The sequence below is a fragment of the Gordionus sp. m RMFG-2023 genome, chromosome 3 (genome assembly GCF_954871325.1).
Source record: "Gordionus sp. m RMFG-2023 chromosome 3, tfGorSpeb1-WG-v2, whole genome shotgun sequence".
NCBI classification, from domain to species: Eukaryota; Metazoa; Nematomorpha; class Gordioida; order Chordodea; family Parachordodidae; genus Gordionus; species Gordionus sp. m RMFG-2023.
In genome coordinates this window covers 13,359,579-13,386,553 of record NC_088777.1, presented here as the reverse complement: position 1 = coordinate 13,386,553, position 26,975 = coordinate 13,359,579, and the positions used below count along the sequence as shown (strand labels likewise).

General features: G+C 27.8%; 1 protein-coding gene across 1 annotated transcript; it reads left to right on the top strand.

Annotated features, from left to right (window-relative positions):
- The first annotated feature begins 1,945 nt into the window (after positions 1-1,945).
- Positions 1,946-23,006, top strand: LOC135926056 (nucleolar MIF4G domain-containing protein 1 homolog). Its single transcript, XM_065461721.1, has 14 exons — positions 1,946-2,014; positions 2,077-2,142; positions 2,186-2,315; positions 2,361-2,405; positions 2,446-2,776; positions 7,472-7,671; positions 18,231-18,445; positions 18,620-18,806; positions 19,158-19,287; positions 20,465-20,886; positions 21,493-21,617; positions 22,174-22,305; positions 22,411-22,676; positions 22,755-23,006. Exons 1-14 carry the CDS (start codon positions 1,961-1,963, stop codon positions 22,852-22,854), a joined length of 2,403 nt encoding a protein of 800 aa, XP_065317793.1. The 5' UTR covers positions 1,946-1,960; the 3' UTR covers positions 22,855-23,006.
- The last annotated feature ends 3,969 nt before the right edge of the window (positions 23,007-26,975 follow it).

Sequence of the window (26,975 nt, the reverse complement as noted above, 5' to 3'; positions counted from 1 at the left end):
AAATTAAAAATAACTTCTACTAAATATAGAAATATTTTATCCATAATTAACATACAAATTTTAGTCCCAAATTATGCTCTGCGCAATATCACATATGTCCTAATCACTTAGCATAGAAATGCCTATCTTGAATTGGTGTTATAACTTATAAATATTTTAGAAAAATTGCTTTGGAAGAGGTTTGCAATCATTCAGTTTACAATTAAAGGTCACTTCCATAAAAAAATTTAATCCAACTAGATTTTATTAAGTAAAAATAGCCAATGCAAAAAAATGTATTTTTTTTTAAAGGTTTAACAACGGATTAGATAATTGTAAAAATCTTAATTATATTTTAAAAGATATTTTCTTTAGAATAACATTAACTTCAAATACTTCCTTTATTACATAAACATTCATATATATATAATACAAGGTTAAGAATTATTTATAAATTGAATAATAAAGGTTAACGTAGAGTAAATAAAACAATTTAAAATTAAAGTTTAAAATGTAGAAAATGCATGTTACTTGAGTTTGCACATTTAAATAAACTTAATAAATTATTACTATCTAAGCATTTTAATTAATATTATGTCGATATATAACAAATTCATTCGTATTTATGTACTTGTTAAGATATGATATAAATATAATTTTAAATAATTAAAATGTACATTAATAGGTTGAATTAAATTTATACTCAAAAAGTGTTAAAAAGCTCGATGTGAGCCTTAAATGCATTAATCATTAAAGATTTTACATTAAAATTAATTATTAATTGAACTTAGATTATTAGAGCTTGCTAGTCAAAATTTAAAATTTTATAGAATCAAAATTGCAAAACTATTCATTAAATTTCTATGTAGTGTCAAATGAATTGATATGGCTGAATATTTGCTAGCGGACTAATGCTAATAAAAGTGAAAATAAGCTATCAAATGGTGTATTCAATGCATAAATTTGCAGCTGCACTGGAGGGTGGTTAAAATAATTTTTTATCAATTTTTTATAATTTTAAGGAATTTTTTACAAAAATTCCAAGAACTTACATTTTTTATAATCCATTCTTTGTTCTTATACAAAAAATATCTAATCGCAATCTTATTCAACAGAATAGATAGGCCTAGTCAAGGTAGAGATTCTCCATCAAAAATTTGCCTATTCTTGTAAGTAACATTTAATATTAATAAAAAATTTCCCCTACACCCTCCCCCTCTCTCTTCCAGAATTGTATATAAATAAATATCTAAAGGAGAAATTATAAAAAGTTAATTAATTTATAAAATAACGCCTAGCATTTTTTTAAAAAATGTCAACACCAAAATTAATTTTATAAAAATCTGATAACTAAAAGCCTAAATTAAGATAAATAGACCTAAAAAACTACAATAAAATTCTTGAGAGGAACTCTCACCTAATAGTACCCCCCCCCCTCACACACAATTAAAATCCTCACTTTTATTATAAATATCGGATAATAACCATACAATAAACAAAGAATCTGAATGAAATTATGTTAAGATTTTATTTTTATGTAATTAAATATCTAATTATATCATTCTTATTTAATAAAATATCTTATTATTTAGTTCTTATATCTAATCATCAAATTTGAGAGATCATGAGCTGATTCGCAATTGTATTCTCACTATTTAAACTTATCAAAATATTTAACTTAAAATAATATTCTTAGTCCATTGTATTTGAAAGATCTCCTTTTAAAATGACTTTCTATTTTATTCTACTTCTCATTATAACTTATTTATATTTCTACTTCCTGCTAATTTTAAATATGCTACTATATTGGTAGAGGGTTTAGTTCTACTCATAAATTATTTTCTGGGTAATAGGTTTGTCGGTATCCTGAGAAAAAAATCGGCTTAATTATATGAAGGAAGACCTTCATATAATTCACTTTCGCTCATTTTGGGCAGGTCTGTGACCAACGTGCAAGATAATACAAGATAAAATAAGAAAAATGCTGCCTAATAAAGAAAAAAAGAAGCAAATACATTATAAAAACAATACAAAAGTAAATTATCATAGTGATTTGATTATATTATAATATATTTTAATAAAAAATTCTATTGCAAGTACGGAATTCAGAGCTCTAAACATTTTACCAATACTATGAAAAATTCTTCATCTAAAAAGCAGAAAGTTTTTATATTATTAATAGTTTAAATTTTTAATATTTATTTAGATGATAGCAGATACTATTTTTGAAGATAAAATTATAAAAACCTTAGGTAAAAAATTACATATTAACAAAAAGGTAGGTAAAAAGATGGCCTCAAGTATTCCTAAGTCTTTTAAGGATGATGGATTAGATTGTAATATTATATACTAGTTTATTAAGTTTAAAAAATTAATTTTAGATTTATTGGAAATATGTGACCAAAGTTATTCAAAAACTGGCCAGGGTATATTTAATTAAATGAATAGTAAAAAATAATAGAAAAGATATATGTAATCAACAAAATGGTAAAAAAAATTATGATAACAAAAGATCTAATACACCTGATATATTATCTCAGAGTGGGAATGATGATGAAAAATATTTAGCAAGCAAAAGAAAGAAAATGCTTAAGCATCATGATACTAAAACTAATAAAGTTTTAAAAAACAAAACTCTAAAAGAAGACATCTATGGAAGATTAGTTGATCAAGATGGAAATATTATTAATGAACATCTTGAATCAGACATGGAAGTAGCTTTAGATGATAATCTGAATGATGTAGCAGATGATTCAAATATGGTACTTAAGCAAAAACTTAAAGGCATATTTAATAGGTAAATTGTAATTTATTAAAAATAAAATTACAAAATATTTTTGGCAATTTTCAAATTTAATAATGTTAGCAATAAAAATATTGATAGCAACCTGCCAGTAACATAAAATTAAATTTGAATAAAATACTTAATTAAAGCTTTTTACAGCCTACAGATACCAGAAACCTGCAGGCCCAGCCTTGCCCGGTTACACAGGCATTTCTTTAAATTTGCCCACATTAGGCAGGAAATTTTTTTTAAAATAATACCCAACCCAGGTCATATATTTTAAAACCAAATAATTTAAATCACCAGCTAAAAATAAATATAATATATTTTAAAATCTGGACTAGGCCTATCCAAGAAATATAAAGATTCCCAATTTTTAGTGATTTAGAATTCAACCATTTTGATATTTATTACATGATAAAAAAGATAAAAGGCAAATAAGATTATATAAATTTATAAACATAAAATATGTATATAATATTCAAATTGAAAGTATAGCAAGATAAAAAGTATGAGTAAATCTATAGGATTTGAGATTAAATAAATCTATTTAATTTATGATAGGGTCATTCATGTCAAGTCAAACATGACACAACTGACCTCCTTCAAATTTGGTAATTTATAAGCACATTATTTATGTTCAACTTCTTGTTAAATCATGGAAGATAATTCCTTGGAAAAAAAATCCCCCAATAATTTTATTTAAATAACCCTTCCCTCTTTGGAATAAAAATTGGAGGAATTTATTTCTGGGGATTTATCTCCCACCTACCGTTTTATTTAGTTATGTCAAAAGTGATTTTTTTTTTAGCTAATTAGAGATTATATAACACTAGATAATGGGGATTAAAGATAAAAGTTGGGTTTTTTTTACTCTTTACTTATGTTAAATAATTAGTTATTAATATATTCCATATTAGTTTGAATATTGAACCTAATATTAATAGCTCAATTTAGTTGATAATTATGAGGAAAACAACAGAACTATTTTTTTTGTTAAACATGGGTTATCTTATTGCCAGAAGAAAGATTAAAATTAATAGTGGCAAAATTTGTGAATTTTTTTAAATTGTGATTTAAATTAAATACTAATATTTCAATAGAGAAGTACAGATTTATATTGAAAAATATCATACATCATAATTTTTCCCTTAATATTTATTACCTTGCAAGTAAAAAGTTTATTGATAAGATACCATATATAATTTTTAAAATGTTAGCTAAAAAAAAAAGGTAATTTTGATAATTTAAGAAAATTTTTTGAGCCCCCTGAGATTGTAAAGGCTAGTGACACCCCTGTCATAAATGTTTTAATTAACCTTTTTTCTGAAATCAATTGTTTATTAAAAAATAACACAAATAAAACAAGTAATCTAATTATTTTTATAATGTTATTTGACAATAAAAAGGATTTAGATACATTTAAATTAGCTATTTAATTATTATATGGTAGTTTTTGTTACCTGCCATCCTGAAAATCAACTTTATTATAATACTATCACTGACACATTTCTAATCCTATCTTCTACCCAGAAATATGTTTCAAATTTAACAAATAAATCGAAGTTGCAATGAAATGTGGCTAATTTTGTATCTTAACACTAATCTCTTATCTATCATGGTAAAATTCTAAGCTACAGTCTACTTATTTAGTAAAAGTATGTTTTCAGATGAAAAAATGAATTGAGTTTAAAAAAATTGAATGATGATTAACAAATTCAGGATAGAAACAGTAATCAACATCTTCAGTAGAGAGTATTTTCATCATTTGGAGTGTATTCCAAACTTAGAAATCGTTTTGGAAAAGTAGTTCAATTAAATCAAATACCAATGGGGACATGAATGCTTGTGATTATTAATTAGGGCTGGGAACCAATAGTAAAAACCCAATATTAACAAAATATTGTATTGGTATTGGTTTAAACAATATTTTCTATTTCTTGTATTGCTATTGGTATTGGTTTATATTGGTATTGGTTTAAATTCAAATTACTAATTAAAAGAATAGAAATAGTGATTATAAAACCCTTAATTTCTAATTTTAAATAAATATGGGAAAAAAAATGAAGGCTAAGAACCAACTCTCAAAATTTTACTGAATTCAAATTCTTTTTTTAAACTAGGAATTTATTAGGTGATGTGAATATAAAAAATTTTGATTTAATCATGTATTTTTTGTATCAACAATAATAAACGTATTGATTTTGAACCATTTTATTTATCACAAAGAACATAGCAAAATAAGTAAACTAAAAATGTAACATAACTGTCTATTTATACAAAATATAATGCAAAAGAATGATATAATTTTAATATAAGAGGAAATAATTTTATGTATTTAAGAAGAATCTTGCATGCGCATCCAACTTTTTAGGCACAGGCAAGCTTGTATAGTATGCTCATCTAGTGAACAACGTTGGTCTGTTATAACATACCGTCCTTCTGAAAAAGCCCTTTCAGAGCTAGATGAGGTGGCCGGAATTGCTAGATAATCTCTGGCAATTTTTGATAATACTGGATATCTATTTTTATTTAATTTCCACCAATCTAATGGATTTGTATCATTGGAAATTGTGGCTTCATCCACATATTTACTTATTTCTAAGTTTGTTATTATTATGAGGTTTCACCTGATAAATTTTGTCATAAAAGGACAATTTTTTGTTATTTTGTGCTTCATTTGTAAGTTCCGCTGAATTGTTATTATTTATTTTATAAATATTGTATTCATTAGTAAGATATCCAATAAGAGTTTTCATATTATTATGCTTTAATAAATGACTTGATAGTTTAAATCTTGGGTCAATCATTGTTGAAATAATAAAGAGGTGTTTATTAAAATTATAGTATTTATTAAGTTTTGTTAAGGCAGCTAAAGTAGCTGTCTTTAAAATAGCATTAGGATTATTATTATAACTCTCCACATGCTCAAAAATACTGGAATATAAAGGAATAATTGTTGAAATTGATGGAGTATTAGCACATGAGGCCATCTCTGTAGCAAAATTAAATGGTTTCAGAAATTCTCCATATATTTCTATATTATTCCAGACTAAGGCACTAATATAATTTTCTTGATTGGTATTTTGTAAATGATATGTTGTTATATAAGGTTTGAGCAATATTGCTCTTTCAAGCATTTGGTATGTTGAATTCCAACGTGTTGGTATATCCAAAATTGGGTGAGGAAATTTTAAGTGTGGATTTTTTTCAAGCTATATTTTTTCGAGTTTATTAAATTTAGATATAGAAAGTTTAAAAATTTTTTAAAAATTTCTTATTTTTTTAAAGTTGTATTTAAGGTTTCCAATGCAGCCATGACAGCCAAATGTATAATATGGCAAAAGCATTTGCACACATTATCAAAATTATCTTTTTGTTTTAAAATTTTTAGAAATGCTAAATTATTACTTGCATTGTCTAATGTAATGCAAAAAAAATCAATTTCAAATTTTATTTTTAATACAGAATTAAAAATATTATAAATATTAATAGAATTATGTGCTGATATAAAAGGAATAAAATCTAATAAATGATTATTTAATTTAAAATCATTATCAATATAATGAATTGTTATGCCCATAAAGGATATTTTATTTGGAGAGGACCAAATGTCCATTGTTAAGGAATATTTAGATGTAATGTTAGAAAGTACAGATTTTAAATTGATAAAAGAACTATGATAATGTTTCATAATTTCTATTTTTAGTGTTTTTCTAGAAACTAATGTTAGTGAAGGGTTACAATATGCTATTAAATTTTTAAAAGTGATAACCTCAACTATTGAAAAGGCTAAGTTATTTTGAATAAAAAAGTTTATAATTAAATTATTTAAATTAGCTTTATTATTTATATTATTAAATAAAAATGATTCTATTGTCTTAATTTTTTTATTGCCAATATTTATTTGCTCACATTTCTTATATAATGTTGGGTGGATGGATTTAAGATGTGTCCATAATCCTGAGGTTCCAAAATTGCAAAGTGATATATTTTTTTACATTTATTACTAATTGCCTTTTTTTATTATCACAAGTAGTATAAAATTCCCAGATTTTTGCTGAATTTCGTCTTTTATTAGATATTGATGATTCTTCTTGTTCATTATCGCTATTATTAGTACCAACAGCATCTATATTTATTAACTCTATTTGGTCTTCATTACCTAAATGAATAAATAAAATTGATAGATATCATGTAAAAAAATTTACTTCCATAATAAAAATAAACTATAATTATAAATAACATCAATATTGATATCACAGTAGTATTTGGAAGAAATAACAGATGTAATCAGTTTTTGCAATGAAAGTAAAAAAAATACCACGATATAATTATCCACGATAAACCCAAATAATTATGTTATTTTTAATATTGGTATTGGTTAAAATTGTATTTAAACAATATATCAAAACCAATATTATATTGGTATTGGTCCCACCCCTAGTTAATCTATTATTATTAAAATAATTTTTTTATTGAGAAGAAAATTATTAATAAAATAATTTTTTTATTGCAAAGAAAAACAGATAGAACATAATTAATCATACATAAGATATGATTATAATAAAAGTAACTATAAATAGGAAACCTCCATAAAAAACATATGGATATATAATAACCCAATAATTAGATAAAATATTTAAAAAAATGATTATATTTTATTACATGTAAATTATGACAATTTATTGCTAAAACATATTTTAGGCTCTCGCAATCCAACATGCATTACTGCATGGAACAATTGAGCCAGCTATACGCTTCTAACAGTAGATACAATATGAATACTAAAATTTTAGAAATTTTGAAAAATGTTTTGTTCGTAGATGTAAAACACGAGCAGGCTATAATCATCGAAATGGCTTGTTTGATCGTTTGTGTTTCGCGAAGGGTTGGAATGGAAATCGGTAAATTCTTAATTTCTCAATATGAATATCTTTTCTTATCCAATTTAGTAAGTGGTTATATTTATTACTTGAATATTAATTTCTTGCATGAAATTATCTAAATCAATAGTGAGCACCCAAAATTATAATCAAAAGGGCATGAGCCATTCCACGTCAAATCGACCAAAAAACGAGATTTTTTAACGACCATCTCTAAAATGAACGAAACTTGACATGATACTTATCTATGTTGTATATTTTAGCAAAATCAAAATTTTAGAGCGCGAGTTCAGCCAGATCTAAAGATATACGCTTCAAAGTCGAAAATCGCATGCTTGATTTTATTAAATCATGTTTTTTTAAAAAAATACTTGATAGAGTTACAAGTTAAATATCATTTTATAGCCCTTAAAATTTTATATTGGAAAATATCGAAAAAAATTCTTCTTATTTCCTGTAAGAATAAGATATTAACTAGGAAGGGTTTTTTTTGGGTGTTGATATTCTCTATAAATGTTTATTACCAATATATTAAACTATTAAATAAAAAATTTTGATAGCCATTTTTGTTTTTTTAATTTTATTATTTTCAAAAATAAAAAAGATAATATAGATGGCGTTATATCCTAAGATCATTATAACATGATGATATTGGTATTGAAATAAAAATATGAATTATATTGGTATTGAAATAAAAATCCATTGCTTATGGCCAATATGATATCCTGGGGCGATATATAAGCAAGCAGTCTACAGATATGATTATTATTAGGACGCTTTAAAAATAATAAAAAAAATTAAAAGTTTATACAAGGATGTTTGAAAACACAAGCTTGCATAAATCCTTTGATCTTTGTTTTTATACGTAATTGTTTAAAATTCGCACCTCGCATAAATAAAGATGATTTTAAAAAAAGTTTTATACGAGCGGAGGTAGACCACTTTCGATTAATATCTAAAAAATTTAATTTTTTTTTTTATAATATAAAAATTAAATTTTTTCCTCGCCTTATTTTTATTTTTTTTAATATTAACTTCCTTTTTTACTGTTTTTTTCCGCATGGCATGCATACATATACATAGCCATAAGTAATTCATTCATTACCACGCTGCACCATGTATTTTCGCAAATATATAGATCCCATACATGATGTTTACCCGTTTTATTATGTGGTCAGCTAGCATAGTAAAGAAGAGAGGAGTAAGAAAGTTATGATATATTAGTTCCGTTGCTGACAGAAAGTGTTAAGAAATTATAAGGTCATGTAATAAAACCATAACAATGATAATAATGTACCTAGACGCCTAGTTAGATTATTTAAGAGAAGAAAATAATTCTTATGTTTCGATAAATATTTTTTTTGGCATTATGTCTATATGGTGAGTCCTATAGGTGGAAAAAAACTATTGTTTTTAATATCCTATGTACAGGTTCCAGAGGTTTCTAAGATCCCTATAATTGTAAAGTTGTCCCTGAATAACATTATCATTTTTAATCTAATCCTTAATAGCTTATTTTTGTTTTGTTTTTTTCTTTTGGTAAATCGATCTTTGTTTGTACTAAGCTAAATGATGCTCGGGATCCTCAGTAATATATATTATTATCATTATGGTAAACGGTATTTGTTATCATTATTATCTTTAATGGTTGTTATTGTTTTCGATATCTTGTGTCCAGTAGAAAAAGCAGAGTTGTCAAAATTGTCATCATCATAGGTTCATTCTAGCCACTGTTTCCAAAAGTAACTGGTGCCAAAACATAAATTGTCATTCAACTTCCGGGGGAAGAAGAAAAAGCAGGCGTGAATGTAATCACATTCCTTTCAAACGATTCTTGTTCTAATTTAGACTATATCTGAGCATGTATTGTAGGTGTTCCTTTAGGTGTTTTTTGTTCTTGCTGAGTGCCATCAAATCTGTAAACGAAAGATTGATCAAGTCCATATTATTCAGATATTTTGCCAGTCAATAGTATTTGGGATTTTTCTGCTTCCCATAATATGGGGACCATTTCATGGACGAAAATATCATATTCTCCTGAGAATGTCTATAACTATGACCAAGTAATTCTAATCTCCTCAAACGAATGAGTCGATTGATTGGTAATATATCACACCTATTCCAGAGAATTGAGTTTGAGGTGTTGTATGGGTAATATGTTTTAGTTATTCTTCTTAGGCCTTTGTTAATAAAAGTTTGGGATATGTTTATATTGCTTTAGTGTCCTGCCAAGTCTAGAATCCGTAAGTTAAAATGGGTATAATTAGGAACTTGAAAAGTCTTATCTTTTGATTTGTAGATATTTAGTTGGAAAACCATAATTTCGTCAATTGGTGGTATCGGAATGGCATTGTTCGTTCTCGATTTCGTATCCAATATTGTGATGCCTAATAGAAATGTTGGGGGTAAGTGAATATTTTTGTTTGAAGGATTTATTTAGAATATCATTCAATATTACATGGTTGTAATTGATATTTAGATGTTTGGTTTGGTACTACGCTATGATTGTCGTAAATTATTTTTATTAGCGATATTAGATGTTTATCTATTCCTATGCCTTCCAGTAGGGCTGTGCCGATCCACATATTTTTCACCGATCCGATCCGATATTGGTTCAAAACTGATCCGATACCGATCCTATATTTATATTAATTTTTCACCACTTTGAACCAAATGTAATTAGGAAATCAATATTTTTTATGCAAATGCATTTAATTTAATTTTTTTATTTCAACAATAATTTAAAAAATTTTATTATGATAGATAAAATAAATATGATAATATATTAGATTTTTTAAAATAATTTTCAGTATTCCTCCCCGTGAAATTAGAATTCCGCAGATAACTCATTTTTCAAAATTATCTTTGTCTTTTTTAAAATATTTCCATAATTCAGAAACCATATAATAATTCTTTTATTTAAAGTATAAATAATAAAATTGGTTTTATTTTTTAAAAAAACTTAAAATATATAAAACTTTGGGTGAAAATTAAAAAAATATGAAATGCCCTCTATATTGTTGAAGTTTATTGTAAGTCCTACTCTATGACTCAAGATCTCCGTTAGATAGAGTAGACTTTTGGTTTCTTCTATATTCTTAGATATTACGACGATGTCGTCTGCGTAGGATATTATTCTGTTTACGAAATGTATCCTCTCGTTTGACCCTATGTCGACTAAATCAGCAGCACCGAGTACATCTTTTATGGCTTTATAGATTATGATATTGAAAAATAGAGGCGAAAGAGTACAGCCTTGTTTTACGCCCTTTTTTATCCTAAAGAATGGAGAATTTTTATTGTTGATTTTAAAACAAGCGAATAATTTAGAATAGTGGTTTTTTAAAATGATAATTATTTTCGGTTCAATTCCACATTTTGACAGCCTTCCCCATAGAGCTTCATGGTTAACATTGTCAAAAGCTCTACTAATATCTATGAAGGTATAGAAAGAGGGTATCTTATATTTGTAGCACTTCTGCATAATTATTTTTAGGGATAGTATTGGCTCCAGTATATTCATGTTAGGCCTATATGCACATATGTATTGAGGCGTCGATGATACGATTTTGTTTTTTAAGAGCACCATAAATATCTTTGAGACGCAGGATGTAAGGGCAACAGCACGGTAATCGGTAAATTTCTGTGGGTTTTTAATTTTGGGGAAATTGCATAAGAAGGACTTGTTCCATTCTAGCGGGGTATTTCCGCACTCCCATATTTTGTTGAAGAGGGCTAAAAGAAAAAAAGAAGTTGTCTTAGGTGCTATTTTTAGGTATTTAGCTGTAATATTATCCAGCCCCGGAGCTTTGTTTTTTCGTAATAATTTTTACTACATTTAGTATTTCGTTTATAGAGAAACCAGACAAGGTGATATTTTCGTTTATGTTAGTAGGTAGTGTTGCTTTCCACGAGTCAAACACCGTCATATAGTTAGCCATAAAGCCATTTGCTCATCCTGGTCAATGATTACTTTCCCATTACTAAAAACAATTGAGGGGAGTTTCCTAAAACTGCAAGGTTTGCAGAAATATTTTAATTTTTTGTAGGCGTCGTAGATCCTATTCTCTTTCATATCCTTATCAATATCGAAGGCTATTTTCGCGATTTAGATCCGTCTATCTCTCCGTAATAGTCTTTGTATGTACTTCCATAGGTCGCTGTGTGAGCCGTTCTCTATTTAAAAGCTAATAAAATATCTAAATTTAACTAATATATATATAATGTTGAAAAGTCAAAACATCATTGATTTAGAAAAGGCAAAACATAATGTTATAATATATGCTAACAAGACGAACTTATTGTGTGAAGCTGAAAGAAAAAACTAATAAAATATATTAAGGCAAAGAGCTACAACATAATTAATGTAATAATGTATCTTAACAAAATATACTTGTTATATGAAGTTTAAAAACACTTTAAAAACCAATAAAAAGTATTAAGATTAACAAAATATACTTGTTTAAAAATAGCGCCTAGGACAACTTCTTCCTTTCTTTTAGCCCTCTTCGACAAAATATGGTAGTGTGGAAATACCCCGGTAGAATGGAGCAAGTCCTTCATATGCAATTTCACCAAAATTAAAAACCCACAGAAATTTACCGATTACCGTGTTGTTACCCTTACATCCTGCGTCTCGAAGATATTTATGGTGCTCTTAAAAAACAAAATCGTATCATCGACGCCTCATCTTTTTCCTAAATACATATGTGCATATAGGCCTAACAAGAATTTACTGGAGCCAATACTATCCCTAAAAATAATTATGCAGAAGTGCTACAAATATAAGAAACCCTCTTTCTATATCTTCATCGATATTAGTAGGGCTTTTGACAATGTTAACCTTGAAGCTCTATGGGGAACGCTGTCAGAATGCGGAATTGAACCCAAAATAATTCTCATTTTAAAAAACCACTATTCTAAATTATTCGCTTGTTTTAAAATCAACAATAAAAATTCTCCATTCTTTGGGATAAAAAAGGGCGTAAAATAAGGCTGCACTCTTTCGCCTCCCCTTTTCAATTTCATAATCTATAAAGTCATAAAAGTGTACTCGGTGCTGCTGATTTAGTCGATATAGGGTCAAACGAGAGGATACATTTCGTAAACAGAATAATATCATACGCAGACGACATCGTGATAATAACTAAGAATATAGAAGAAACCAAGTCTACTCTATCTAATGGAGATCTTGAGTCATAGAGTAGGACTTACGATAAACTTCAACAAAACCGCCATTCTCCCCTCCCCAAACACGCCACCACTCCAAAATTTTACGGTTCGAAATAATGTAGTAAAAATTGTAGATAAAATAAAGTACTTAGGAGTAATATTGAATAAAGGCAGTTGCAAAGAAGAGACGAAGATGAGAATACAAAAAGCTGGGGGTGCGTTTTATAAGTATATGAAAATATGGAAAACTAGAGAGATTTCGGTTTTCACCAGACTGAGGATTTTTAACTCGACGATAGTTCCCATATTACTCTATGGAGTGGACATATGGGAAATTACCAAAACAGAAAACAGACATCTTCTATCATTCATTAACAATTGCCTTCTCACAATAAATGGTATCTTGTACCCACGAATCATCTCGAACTCAAATCTCAGGATAAAGTCAAATTATACTCCAATACACATAACTTTAAAAAAACGCCGAATACAGTTCCTAGCTCACATAATAAGAAACTCCGACCACAATCTAGTACTGGCTTTTTACATACAAAGGGAAACAAAACACTATGGTACTACAAAACCATAAAAGATGTGATGGAATTAAACATCAATATGAAACAATTTATAAAACTGAATAATTGTAAGAAATTTATCAAAAAATTATTCCGCATCACAGTCCAAAACTTTCACTCAATCAAATAACGAAATATCATCATCAATATATCTATAAATTTCAAAAAAGCGATATATTTAAATTCAATATCACTATTAACACATCTGTAAATTCTAAAGACGGTAGTATTTAAATTCTTGATTCAAATTCTTGATTCAAATTCTTTTCAAGTAATTAATATACTCTTCAAAATATAAGAATAAATTTGATTTAAATAGATAGCAACAATAATTCTTAAATATGGATAGCAACCATCTAAGATCTTCACTAATGAATTTTAACTTAAAATAAACCACCTCCCACCTTTAAAGTAATTAAAATATACTATAGTTTTTGGGTATAGGCTCTTTTTTTGTCCCACCCCTTTTTATTAAGCCTATAGACGTTTAAGTATCATTTTTTGAAATGGTGCGCGTACGAGTACGTGCGGCTTGCCCACAAACGTGTAGGGCGCCTCATATTTTTTTTTACTTTTCACCCAAAATAAATTTGTTCCAATTAGATGGAAATGAAAACCTAGCGTAGCTCTGTTTGAAATTTTCAACGCCTGATGGCAAAAGCGCTATATATCACGTATCACGTATATAAAAAAATAAATAACATTTGCATTGTTTAAAAAAAGATTATTTAGAAAATATTATTAATCTACAATTGTAACTCACTGAATTCGGGGAAATTTATTATTTTTTAAAAAAAATTTTTATTAAAAAAATAATAAATATGATGTAATAATAATTTAAAGTTTCACTACTCAAAAGTTTTAAGAATTGCATTTTTAGTAAAAAGATCGGGTTTTTACACTTATCGGCCCGAGCCGATATTTTTTGGAATACGCTAAATATCGGTACCGATCCGATATTTAATATCGGCACAGCCCTACCTTCCAGTAAGGGCCATATTTTATGCGAAATCGCTTTACTTAAATCAATCATTAGGGCAAAAATGGGGGACTTATGCATTCGCTTTTCCCAGAATAACCTTAAGCGCCGTGGTTAGTTCCATTGTGTTTCTGCTCTTCCTATAAGATGTGATAGCGTTTGAGAAGATCCTATTGATGATTGGTTTGATCCTGATTGATATAATATTGAACATTTTTAGGGTAACCGTGATCAGTGCAATATCTCTATGATCCTTCATGGGCTTCTTGTTTTTAGGGAAATTTAATATTATCGATGTTATCGCCTGTATTCCATATCTATTAAAAATTATATCTGTATCCATCTTCCAGAGTTCCAAAAAGATCCCATCGATTCCGGTAGCTTTGTGCATTTTAGTCGTTTAATGGCACTGATTATATCCATTTTGCTCAGGTTCGGTTATGTGATTGAAATGGATAATCGCATATAGGTCTTGGCCACCTCATTCTGTAAAGATTCATTTAATTATCTATCTATATAACTAATTGTTCCTTGGGGTCTGTAATAATTGTAATCTCGATAAAGGATTGGATTTATAGTAGTGAGTAATTTGAGAAATTGGAAAGCCTTGTATATGTTATTGTCAAAATTAAATTGTATAGATTTAGATAAGTTGGCAATAAAAAGCCTTTTATCGGTTCTTATGCAGTGAGTAATGTATCTCCTGTGGTGTTTATTGTTAAATTTTTCATTATCTATATTGTTGAAGGGGTGAGCCACTCTTTTCGTTTAATGGGTCTTAAGCATGTTATACAGCTTGATAAATTTAGCTTTATATTTTTCCAGGTTTTAGGGCTATCACGCTGTTTAACATATTTCTCCAAGTTGTTAATTTTGTGATGAACTCTTCTTTTACATCCAAATCGTTCAACTGTGCCAAGTCTTTCCTAGCTATGAAACTTACGGTGTTAAGATGGTTCCGTTGATCATGGTTGGAAAATTGTTTAGCCTAAGCTCGCATTCTAGTGGATAATGGTCCGTAAATGGACTGAAATTTAATTTGCTGATGACTTTGATGTCTTTTACCCACTTGAAGATATTGGTAGAAATTACAAAGAAATCAATTTGTGAGGTTATGCCAAAGGAAGGACTTCTGTAGGTCATGGTGTGATGATTAGGATGGTTGAAAAAGGTATATCCTATTTTCATATTGAAGTGTTCACAGATTTCTAGTAATTTCTTGCCATTAGAGTTCATACTTTGTACTAATGTGGCGTTCCCGAGGCTGGTAGAATTGTTAGGTCTGCCTACCAAGGCATTAAAATTCAGATGAGGCAGTTCTTTTAAAATATTTCCCAGTTCAATATAAATATTTTGTCATTGTGAGGTGCATATATGTTAAATAAATGCTCGTAACCCATATTTAAGGTAAGGCAGAAAATGCGACTAGAAATTGCGTTGAAGCTTACAAATTTAATTGGCTTATTATGTATCAAAATCGCCACCCCTGCTCATACGTATGCAGCATTCGAGCTGCAGTATAAGGTGTATCCTATGAGGTTTCGTACTTCCGTTTCTTTCAGGTGAGTTTCTTGTAAAAGGAGGATGTTGTATCGTTTATCATATATAGCTTGCCTAAGAATATTTAATTTGTCGCTTAGCGATCTTATATTTAAGGAAATCATCCTAATACTATGGTCTTTCATTGATAAAATTTAAATTATTATAATTACCGTGGAAATTCTACTCAAGAAAGAATGAATATATATTTTTTTCGTCATGATGTATAGTATAATTGTATATTATAGTGTATAATAAGGTTCTTATTTTTATTATGCGTTACCTAAACTTATTTTGGGTGATATTCCTTACATCCCACTATTGAGAATTTTTTTATTATCTGTATCGTTGAAGAGGTGAGCCATTCTTTGCTCTTAATGCGTGGTCTTAAACATGAAGTTAAGCAGCTTGATATCCAAATCGTTGTGCCAAGTCTCTCCTAGCTATTAGGATAATTTCTTTAAATATAAGATCGCTAAGCGATGAATTAACTATACTTAGGCAAGTTATAAATGATCAACAATACGATATCCTCCTTTTGCAAGAAACTTACCTGAGAGTAACGTAAGTACAAAACTTCTTAGAATATACCTTATATTGCAGCTCGAATGCTGAAAACGTAGGGGCAGGGGTGGCGATTTTGATACATAATAAATTAATTAAATTTTCAAGCTTTAACCCAATTTCCTGTGGCATTTACTGTACCTTAAATATAAGTTATAAGAAATGTAAAATTTTAAGGGCTATAAAATGATATATAACATGTAACCTTATCTTTAATTTTTTTTTTAAAAAAAACAAGATTTAATGAAATCACGCATTGGGCGATTTTCTTTTCGCCTTTGAATCGTATCTTTGGATGGTTGAGCTAGCCCTCTAAAATTTTATTTTTTTAAAATATACAACTTAGATTTCTAGCATACCAAGTTTTATTCATTTTTAAGATGGTCGCCTGAATCACTGGTCGATTTATCAAGGAATTGCCCGCAAGCATCTCCTACCAATATCAAATAAAAAATTATTAAAAATATGCTAAAAGATTTAAATTTTTTAAAGTGATATTTTAGTATATGAATAATGTTTTTTATCATGATTTAAACATAAGTGCTATATTTTAGAGTTGTATATTTTTAGTGCAGCAAGAGAATATTTTTATTTATAGTTTAAAAATTACAATAATTTTTTCTACCATAAATAATCCTTGGTTATTTAGAGAAAATGTTTATTAGGGTTCATTAATGATGAATATCCTATATTTCTTTTTAATAACAAAACTAGAATCTAAAGATGCAATCGCTATAATTAATATCCTATCTTCTTGAATCTGCTGGATTTTCTGAAGATTATTTTTAAAAAAAATTTGTATTTATAATATCATCGTTGACATCAATGATATGGTTGGGAGGAAATCTGGTGTAGCAACTTCTCTATTCCCATTATATCCAATTATTTAAATCCACCTATAATAAGCAGTATCAGATTCTATATAAAGTGTTACATTAATCATCTAAAAGCTTTTATTGATAAACCAATCCTACAAAAAAAGTTGTGAATTAAATATATTCTGAATTATGCATGAAAATTAGAATGGTGCTTGATTTACAATTGATGTTTAGAAGTATTCTTACTGTAAAGGCAGTCTGAAATAAATTAAGACCCTTTGTACGCTTTTCAAAAATATAACTGGATTTATCAACAGTTCAAAATTTGAAAGGCTGCCCAGAAATCTATGATGTTCTCTTTAAATTATTCAATTTATGTTATAAGTCAATAAAGCCCGCGATTTATGTTTTGCAATTATTTAAAATTAAATTAACCATCTTTCCACTATCGAATTCTTTTCCGTAGAATAAAAAAAAAGTGACTAGCTGATGAGCCATAAGTTTCTAAAGAAATCAATCAAAGAAACGATCGGTTATTAATAATATTGAAGAGCTACAATATATAATTAACTTTTTATTTTAATCATCCAATGTTGTATTATATTATTTTTAAATAACATTTGTCCACCTTTTTTTTGACCAAATTATTATTTGTATATTATATTATATCGTTTTCTATAATTATGTGTTGAAATAGTTCGATAAGCATCTCAGAGACATTTTTAATTGGATGGAATATATTTTTAAAATACACATTTAAAAGTAAAACATTATTCGGATGATAATAGCTCAACTCAAGAGATGAGCATATCAAGGAATTTTTTTAATTGGGTGAAATCATACCCCCGCCATAAATTTTAACTACAACACGATCACATCTTCATAAAATCATTAAAAGTGAAATAAGATTTATTTTCAATTTATATTTTTCAGGAGCGTTTTTCTTGGAAAATATAACCCTGCTATTCCACGAAAAACACGTTAAATTTCTATCAACCATTCAGAAAAATAAGGAACGAGTTATTGGTGGTAATGATGATGACGCTTTTGATATAAATATGGAAAATATACAAGAAACAAAAATGGCTGGAGAAAAGTGTCATCTATTTAATCTATTGACCTTGCTTTGCCATTTTTTTAATTTTAAAGTAATCAGAGAATAAATATTACTTTCCATTCTAAATATTAATAAAGATAGTTAACGGAAAGGAAAAAAAGAAAGAGAAAGGCTAGAAAGAAAGTAGGAATAAAGAAAAAAAGGAAAGAAAAACAACAAAATTATGATATTTTTTCAATATTTGTCTTTTTTTTTCTCATTAAAGCTTAGCCTCTCTAAACTACCTTACGACATCGTACTTCGATGCGTGGAGAGTTTTAAAACACTCGACTTAGAATTATTGATCCACATCTTCAAGATGTGCGGCCAGGGGTTGAGAAAACAAGATCCCTCAAAGATGAAACATTGCATTCAATCTGTACAGACTAAGATTAATCAGAAAGAAATTACTGGTGATAAGTTTTTTTTTAATTTAAGGGGGTATATATATTAATAATGTGGACTACAAATTACTTATATTTGAAATCTAGTTTTTCATAAAATGATGAAAAAATTAAAATTATGTCATGAAAATATTTGAATGAAATAATAGGAAACAAGGAATGATGGAAAGGGAGAAAGTAGAATAAAGGGGTAGGGTAGAATCGAATGAACTTCCACTTTTCTTTTAAAAATGTTCAGGCAGCCACGGTTTTGAGTGAATAAAAAAAGTCTGCTCTTCAAGTGACATTTCGTTACTTTACAGGAATATTATTATAAGAATGTAATATTTTTATATATACAATAATAATGAATCACAAAAGATGAATTAACTATGGATTCCAGAGTTCAATACATGCTTTCCATCCTTCTAGCTCTCAAAAATAATAATTTCAAAAAAATCCCGGAATTTTCTCTCGATCTCGTTCAACGTTATTCGACTACGCTTAGAGGGTATAAATAGGAATTAAAATATCAAACTTTTTTAAAAATATACTATAGGGATTCGCATTTATGATGGTAATGATTTATAGAAAAATAGCAAAATATAAATGTTGTTTATTAAATAAAAAGAAGGAGAAATATTATCAAAGCATTGCATAAAATCACAAAATAAGTGATAGACAGTGCTTCCCTTAAGGAAAGGAAACTATATTAGAGGGGAGGGTAAGATGGAAGAAAATGTGGTTATATCGAGAGAATTAAGGAAGGATGGAAATAATATATTTAGTCATTGATGCAAGTGTAATTCTATGCGAGAGGTCATTTAGTTGAAGCTAATAAGGTAATATCTAGTATTTTGAAACTATCATTGAAATCTACTAGCTTTATAGTGGTGTGTGTTAAACAGTTGGACGACTTTATCACTAAAACAAATAATTTTCATGTTCTACTGAGAGAGGGTGTCTAGGGAGTATCACATTTTAGCTTTTGACCCTCTATAAGTATATAATCAATAAAACGCTCAACAGGTTTTTTGTGCATTGGAATTGTGTCTAAATAGGGACGTTTTGTCCCGGATGTGGAAGGCTAGGGTTAAGTCATCAATAATGAGTGTAGGGAGAGGATTTAACGGAGGGAAAGGTTGGATGAAGTGATATCTAAAATTTAACAAATATATTAGAAACTAATCCGATTTCGAAATTTTAGGTTTATGATCGATTCATGTATATCTTTAATTTTGAGCCCAGAAGATTATTGTTTTTAAAAATGGTTAATGATCTCATAACATGGTCCAAGGTAATGTACTATGTTAAAGAAATTGTTAAGTAAAAAAAGAAGGTTTGTATGGGGAGAGATTTATCAGCAGTGCTTTGATTAAGATGCTTAGGAAATTAGTTTAGCAAAAAATTTAACCGCCACTTTCCATAGAGGCAGGTTAATGAGCTAAATCGCTTTGGAGTATAACTTGGAATAGGTGAGTTGGGTGATAAATTTAATGGGCTAAAGTATTTAGGAAATATTAGAAATAAATATCCTCCAATAATTTAATACCAAATTTGGCGGTTAAAACACTCTGAGATTATTTCTGTCAATTTGATCAGACCCCTCTTTTGACATATTAAGAAAGATACTTTATCATAAATATCTCACATTTATTTAATTACCAAACTTTAAAATTTAAAAAAAGCTTACCAAACTCCAATTCGGAATCATTCGTTCCATTTGACCCCTCTTACCTGGATTTAGTAGCACCTCAAGCTCCCGGAAAATGGTTTATCGTGGGTCATTCAACTCTCACTGATTCCTTACAACCCCCAAAAGAAAACAATCATTCACTTATTAATAAAATGCGCCCTCTTGGAAATGACATGATGGATCATAGCCAGAATATCAACTCAAACAATGCCCACACCAATGACAATAAAAATAATATTTTTGATGCCAATGACCCCTTAACGATATTAGCTACCCGCATGCGCATAAATGGAAGCGATCAAAAATCTGCTTTTGCCGCTATAATGTCTTCGCGTGATTTAAACGACGCATATGCCAAGGCATACGCCCTCTGTACTCGTGGGGGATTTGTGGGGAGCAGCATGTCACGAAAAAGTTGTAAATTTAAAATTAACTCCCCCTTCATTTAAAATATAAATAAGTAAGCTTGTTACAAATAAATGAAATTGATTGAATACTTTAAAAAAAATGATTAGATGAGTAACAATAATGTATAAAATTATTATTAAACTAAACGATAACTGATCATAAATAGCCATATTGAAAAATATATCTTGCTAGATAACTTGCAGTCTTAATTGGGTAGTGCCAAAAAATACTAAATTCTTCATCTACCGGGTCGATTTTTTTCTCGGACAAACCAAACCTCCAAAAATGAAAAATAAATAAATAAGGAATCAACCTTATATATTCTTTTTTTTTTAATTATAAGAGTTTTATAATGTGCTTCTTTGCCTCCAAAAATGTTTATATCTTTAAAATTATATGATAAAAATGCATAATTCTTTGCAGAAACTTAGTTCACCATAAACAAGGTTAATGTAATAACCAAGTTATTGACAGAGTTTAGTTAAAATTTAAAACTCTGGGTGGTTACTATTCCCCAGTATACCATTCAAGTGTTAACCCACAACACTTAAACCCCGTCAATAATTATATGCAAGTTTTGAGTGTAATGAAAAATATTTGATGCACGTGAAGGAAACACAAATATGGAGCGAGTCGTGGCCAGTATATCTTTGCACTGCTGTTTGGCCGAAAAAAGCTACAATCCATTTTATTCAATGCTAGTAATTCGACTTTGCGCCGACAGTCGAGATTTTCGCGTAAATTATTTATAAAATGATTTTCATATCCTTATTTTTTGTCTCCTTTAATTTCTTCATAGACGTTGTCAGAATTTTGCTAATGGGAATGCGCCATACATTTAATTTTGGAGGTATTTAGGGCCACTTATTGCAGGCATTTTTTTAAAAAATAATTTTGGTATTTCTTTTTTTAATTAAAATTTTGAATTATAGTCATTATTTAAAATATACACTTATTTTTTTTCACATTATTGTTTATAGTGATATATTATATGGTATTGAGGTGTTGTACAGAGAATGTTAGATGTATAGGCGCTAATTTTATGATATTTACAAAACAGCAATTTTAGAAGTGGTGACGCCCCCGTCTCACCACAACAATGAAATCCTTTTATTTATTTTTTTCTAAATAGAAAGATGCTTAAATATTAAATGTTTGATTATAAAATTTAAATAGTCCAAAAGTGCCATGTAGAAAATAAATCTGACGACTTAAATAACAATAAAATGCGAACATCTCCCCATTCCTTTAATATGAGAATTTACAAATTAAATATTTTTATTTATTATTTAGAGAATGTGCGAATTCGCCATTTGGGACAAAATATCAACTTTAGAAACTCTGAAATTACGTCAGATTCATAATTTTAGTCTCTTTTCCTACGATCTCCTAATAAATAACGCAATCTCTTTGATATTTTTAAAGGTGATTATTATCTTAAAAATTATTATAAACGTTTTTCTTTTTTTTATTCCTTTAACTTTTCTTAAGTTTCTTAATAAATTTATTTGGTATATTTTTTTTTATCAGAAATTCGATTTTCTAAACCTAGCCTCTAATTCTCGTACCTTCCTGCGCCTGCTTCTATTCCAACTCTTGACCATCGATCACATCAATCAGCCTCACTCAGTTGTTGTAAAACTTTTTTCGGACCTCTGCACCTTCCCCAAATATAGATATGTTTATGAGGCCTTGAGACTTTTTGTTCATTTCTTATTAGATGGTGGCGATGAATCGAAGGATGATTGTCAACTTCCAAAAATGTTTAGTGAAAAATTGAATGATAATCAATTGAAGTTAGTTATCTTAAACAAATATTGTCCTAATATGATTTATATTATATTAATTTATGACATTATATCATTTAACCGCAGATCCAAAAATTCTGAAATCTCAAAAATGTTTAGTGAAAAACATTTGGAGCTAATGAAGCGCCGGTGGGATGATATAGAAGCGGTAACCGAACGCGTTTAGTAACCTTGACTTTTAGAGAATTTATGACAATCATGGTTCATGGCTTTCAGCAGGCTACCTGGGTTAGCCACTAGACATATTATGGACGGAATTTATTAACTTTGTATAATTTATATCTATATTTATTATTAATTTGATTAATAAAATATATTATCGTGTTTAAAACTTTAATCAGTGCTACATTATTCATTGGGTAACTATCCTACTCCTGGGATAGCCAGCTCCCCCCCCCCAAAAAAAAAAAATTTGTCCCCTAAACCTGGCCCCTTGAAAAATTTGCCCCCAAAAATATATACCAAAAATTTTTCCCAAATTTAAACAAAAATATTAGTTATTAAATTTTACTACCAACAATTAAATCTAAATGAAAATACAATAAAATTTTTATAAAAAATCAATTTATACAAATTAATAAACAAGTACCTACACAGGGATCCAAACCGAAACGAATATCGGTTCGGGTTCAGGTTTGAATAAAAATAACGGTTCAGGTTCGGTTCGTAAAAAATTAAAATATCGGTTCGGTTCGAACCTCTAAGAACCGGTTTGAACATTTTTGTATCCAAACCTACATTCGAATTATGTATAGGAAAAATATTTTTTTTATTTTATGATTAATTAAAAAAACACATGTATAAAACCTTCATTTTTATTAATTGCACATTAAAAAATAATATTTAATTTATAAATATAAAAATAAGAATATATATCAATGATTAATTTTAATATGAACAATATTTTACTTTTTTTTACTTAAATTTTTTTATTAAGCCGCACAATTAATATAATTTCAAAATTCGTCTCACTCAAATTACACTATGAGGAGATAGTATAAATTTAATTGTTGAAAAGCATCTTTCCACACTGTCTTGGGTAGCCGGCACTGCCAATATGATATCAGATTTGATGTGTCATTTATAATAATATTTTGGATTTAATTTTTCTCTAAGCATTATAATTTACAAGCTTAAAATATTTTAAAAAATGTTGTAAAATGATAATATACTAAAGTTTATAAAAATTATGTCCAACACTTATCAATCAAATGTGATTGATGATAATCTTTAAAATAATTTGAATGTAATTGAAATTTTTTCAATATACTAATAATAATTTACATGTTTTATAAGCATAAAATCATGAGGCTCGAACCGGTTCAGAGACATTATAGTGGTTCGGTTCAGGTTCGGCTAGAATTTTTTTAGCGGTTTAGGTTCAGTTTTAAAAAATACCGGTTCGGTTCAGGTTCGGTTTGGATCCCTGCCTACATATAAAAATATTAGTTATAAAATATCCAATCACTCATTAGTCACACAAATGATGAATTTGGAGGATTCAGTAATTGGAAAAATGCGTTAGCTGCAAAGAAAGGGTTGCTAAAACATGAAAGCTCATTTCAATAACATTATGGCATGATAAAAATATTAATATATATAAGGATACTGAGAGAACCACAATTTTGGTATACCAACAAATTAGCCGTGAATCAGAGTTGTTAAACACTACTTTTAAAAGTAGCGCGCTACCACTATCGATAACCATTAAAAAAGGTAGCGCGCTATTAGCTACTATTTTTTTAAAGTAATTTTAGCTACTTTTTATAAAAAAATTTAGTAACAAATTTGTTTTATTTTTTGCTTATAATGTAATTGTATAGTAAATAATATATAAAAATCAACATTTATAAATTTTAAATATAGTTAGTTTTGATTATAAAAATAAATATTTATGTTAATATTCATTTTTTATTTATTTGTTGTATTTTAATATTAAACAAAAAATGCCCCTATCCCCTAAATAAACAGTTGGCCGCCCCCCAGCTGAAAATTTTTGGCTACGGCCCTGGTATCCTATTATCTAAAATTATTTTAAACTTATTTATTATAAAAGAAATTTAAATATTGGCCAAGGCCTGATGTTATATAGTTTAGATATATTTCAAACGGGTAAAGGTCAGCTCTTAAAATAAAATGCTAATTTTCGAAAATTTGAAATTCTTATAAAGATAAAACAAAATTTATGTTATTTGATTGATTGATTTCTACAAAGCTATATATATCGAGTTAACCTTAGACTTAAAAAAGGTGTATATATGACGTCGGAAATATATTTATAGTATAGTTTTATTTATCGATCGCACATCTTATAACAATAGTCGAAAAATTTCTGTCATGGCTTAGATTAAATAAGGAATTCGGTTTATATTTCAGGATAAAAATTGAAACCCGGTTTAGTTGGCAAATTAATCAATAATAAATTGAATTTGTCAATCAAGTTTCAGAGTTGGAAAGTTTCTCAAAAAAAAGAATCTAGATTTGTAAAAGAAAGGATATAAGATACTTGATTATTTTTAAAATGATCATTACCTATTAAATTAAAATTATTTTAATATAAAATAATGTGAAGAACATAACATAAGTATATAATTAGAAAAAAAGATTAATTAATTTGAAATTTTTATATAAAAATATTTTAGTTTTTATTTTCTTAAATAAAATTATTTTTTAAATAATTAATTTTTCAGATATTTATCATTAAACCTTTGCAGTTTTGAACTAGATAACATTGTGCCAAAACTAAATAGCCTTTACGCTGGAGCTGATGAGAAAGTATTCCAGAATTATATTTTAAAAAATCCTTTATAGAAAGATAATAATTAATGGTTTCTAATTTATACAATCTTCTATTTCTAACCTAGCTCAATCTTATTTGTATTATTAAACTCAGAAACATTTGTTAAAGTTATTATTTTCTTGGTTAGATGTTAAATTTAATGATAAATTTACTAATAATAAAATTAAATCATTGTCTATATTGACCTATATTTTTTATTTCTAAATTCAATAGTTAGTGCGCAGCCGTGAGGTTGGCCTCAATTTGTTCTTTGAATATCTCAAAACGGTGATGATGGTACAAATTGAACTTAAAATGGTACAAACGTTCTAGATATACCATTAACAATTCAAAAGTGGGTGCCAACTAGAGGTCTCCATTGCCCGCCCATATCAGCCCATACTTTTAATGGGCATGTCGGTTTTTTTAAAATATTTTCAACATTGGGCGGGCGGGTTGAAAATTTTTTTAAAGTAAAGGGCGAGTAAATTTTTGATATTTTTCAGGCGAAATGAGCAAAACAGACTTTAATTTATTAAAAATAATAGTTTTATTTCATAATATTGTATATTAAATATTTAATTAAAAATACATTGAAATAAATAAATAAAGAGCCAAACCAGCCATTAAAATAATTTTTAAACATTAGGCGGGCGGGTTAAACAAAATTTATAGATAAAAATGGCCGGGCGGGTAAATTTTTTAAAAAAAAATTTAAGTGAGCAGTTAGGTAGGTTAAATAAATTTCAAAACAACGAGTGGGCGGGCTTTCTGGCTGAAAACCCGTCCATTGCAGATCTCTAGTACCAACTTCACGGATCTCACTATTTACAATAAAAAATTTAAATTTTTATTTTTAAAAATAATGTTCCAAATACAATAATATTATTTGTATATGTTAGTGGCAATGTGTTTTTTCCGGCATTGTGTTTTTTTCAACTTTAAATCATTTTTTGAAAACTTTTTAAAAATCTGACTTTACCAGAAATGTATTCCTTCATGTTTGGAAACCCTATGAATTAAGATGATTTTGCCATGAACCTTTGAACTAATATAATTTATATTAGCTTTTCCATAGATTTTTCTTATAAAAAATCATAAATAACTCAAAAGGTAACGGTAAAATTATCTACAATTCATAAGATAGATATTCTAAATTTGCAGGAATAAATTTACGGTAAAATCAGATTTTTAAATTTAAAAAACATGCTCAAAACATGATTTAAAGTTGAAAAAATAACTTATTGCCACTAACATATATAATTTTAAATAAATATTTGTTTTTTTTGTAAATTGACATATAGGAGGATTTTATTTTTTTTATTTTATCAGTATCTACCAAAAATATAATGGGTAAATTATAATTTACAATTTTTAATTCAATTTATATAAGGTCTTACCCCTATATCTTTGTCCTCTTATTTATCCCGTTCCTTTTGATCGACAGACATTTCATAGGAATTCTGGAAAAAGAACCCCCATATTTTTTTCTTCAATATTATCAAATT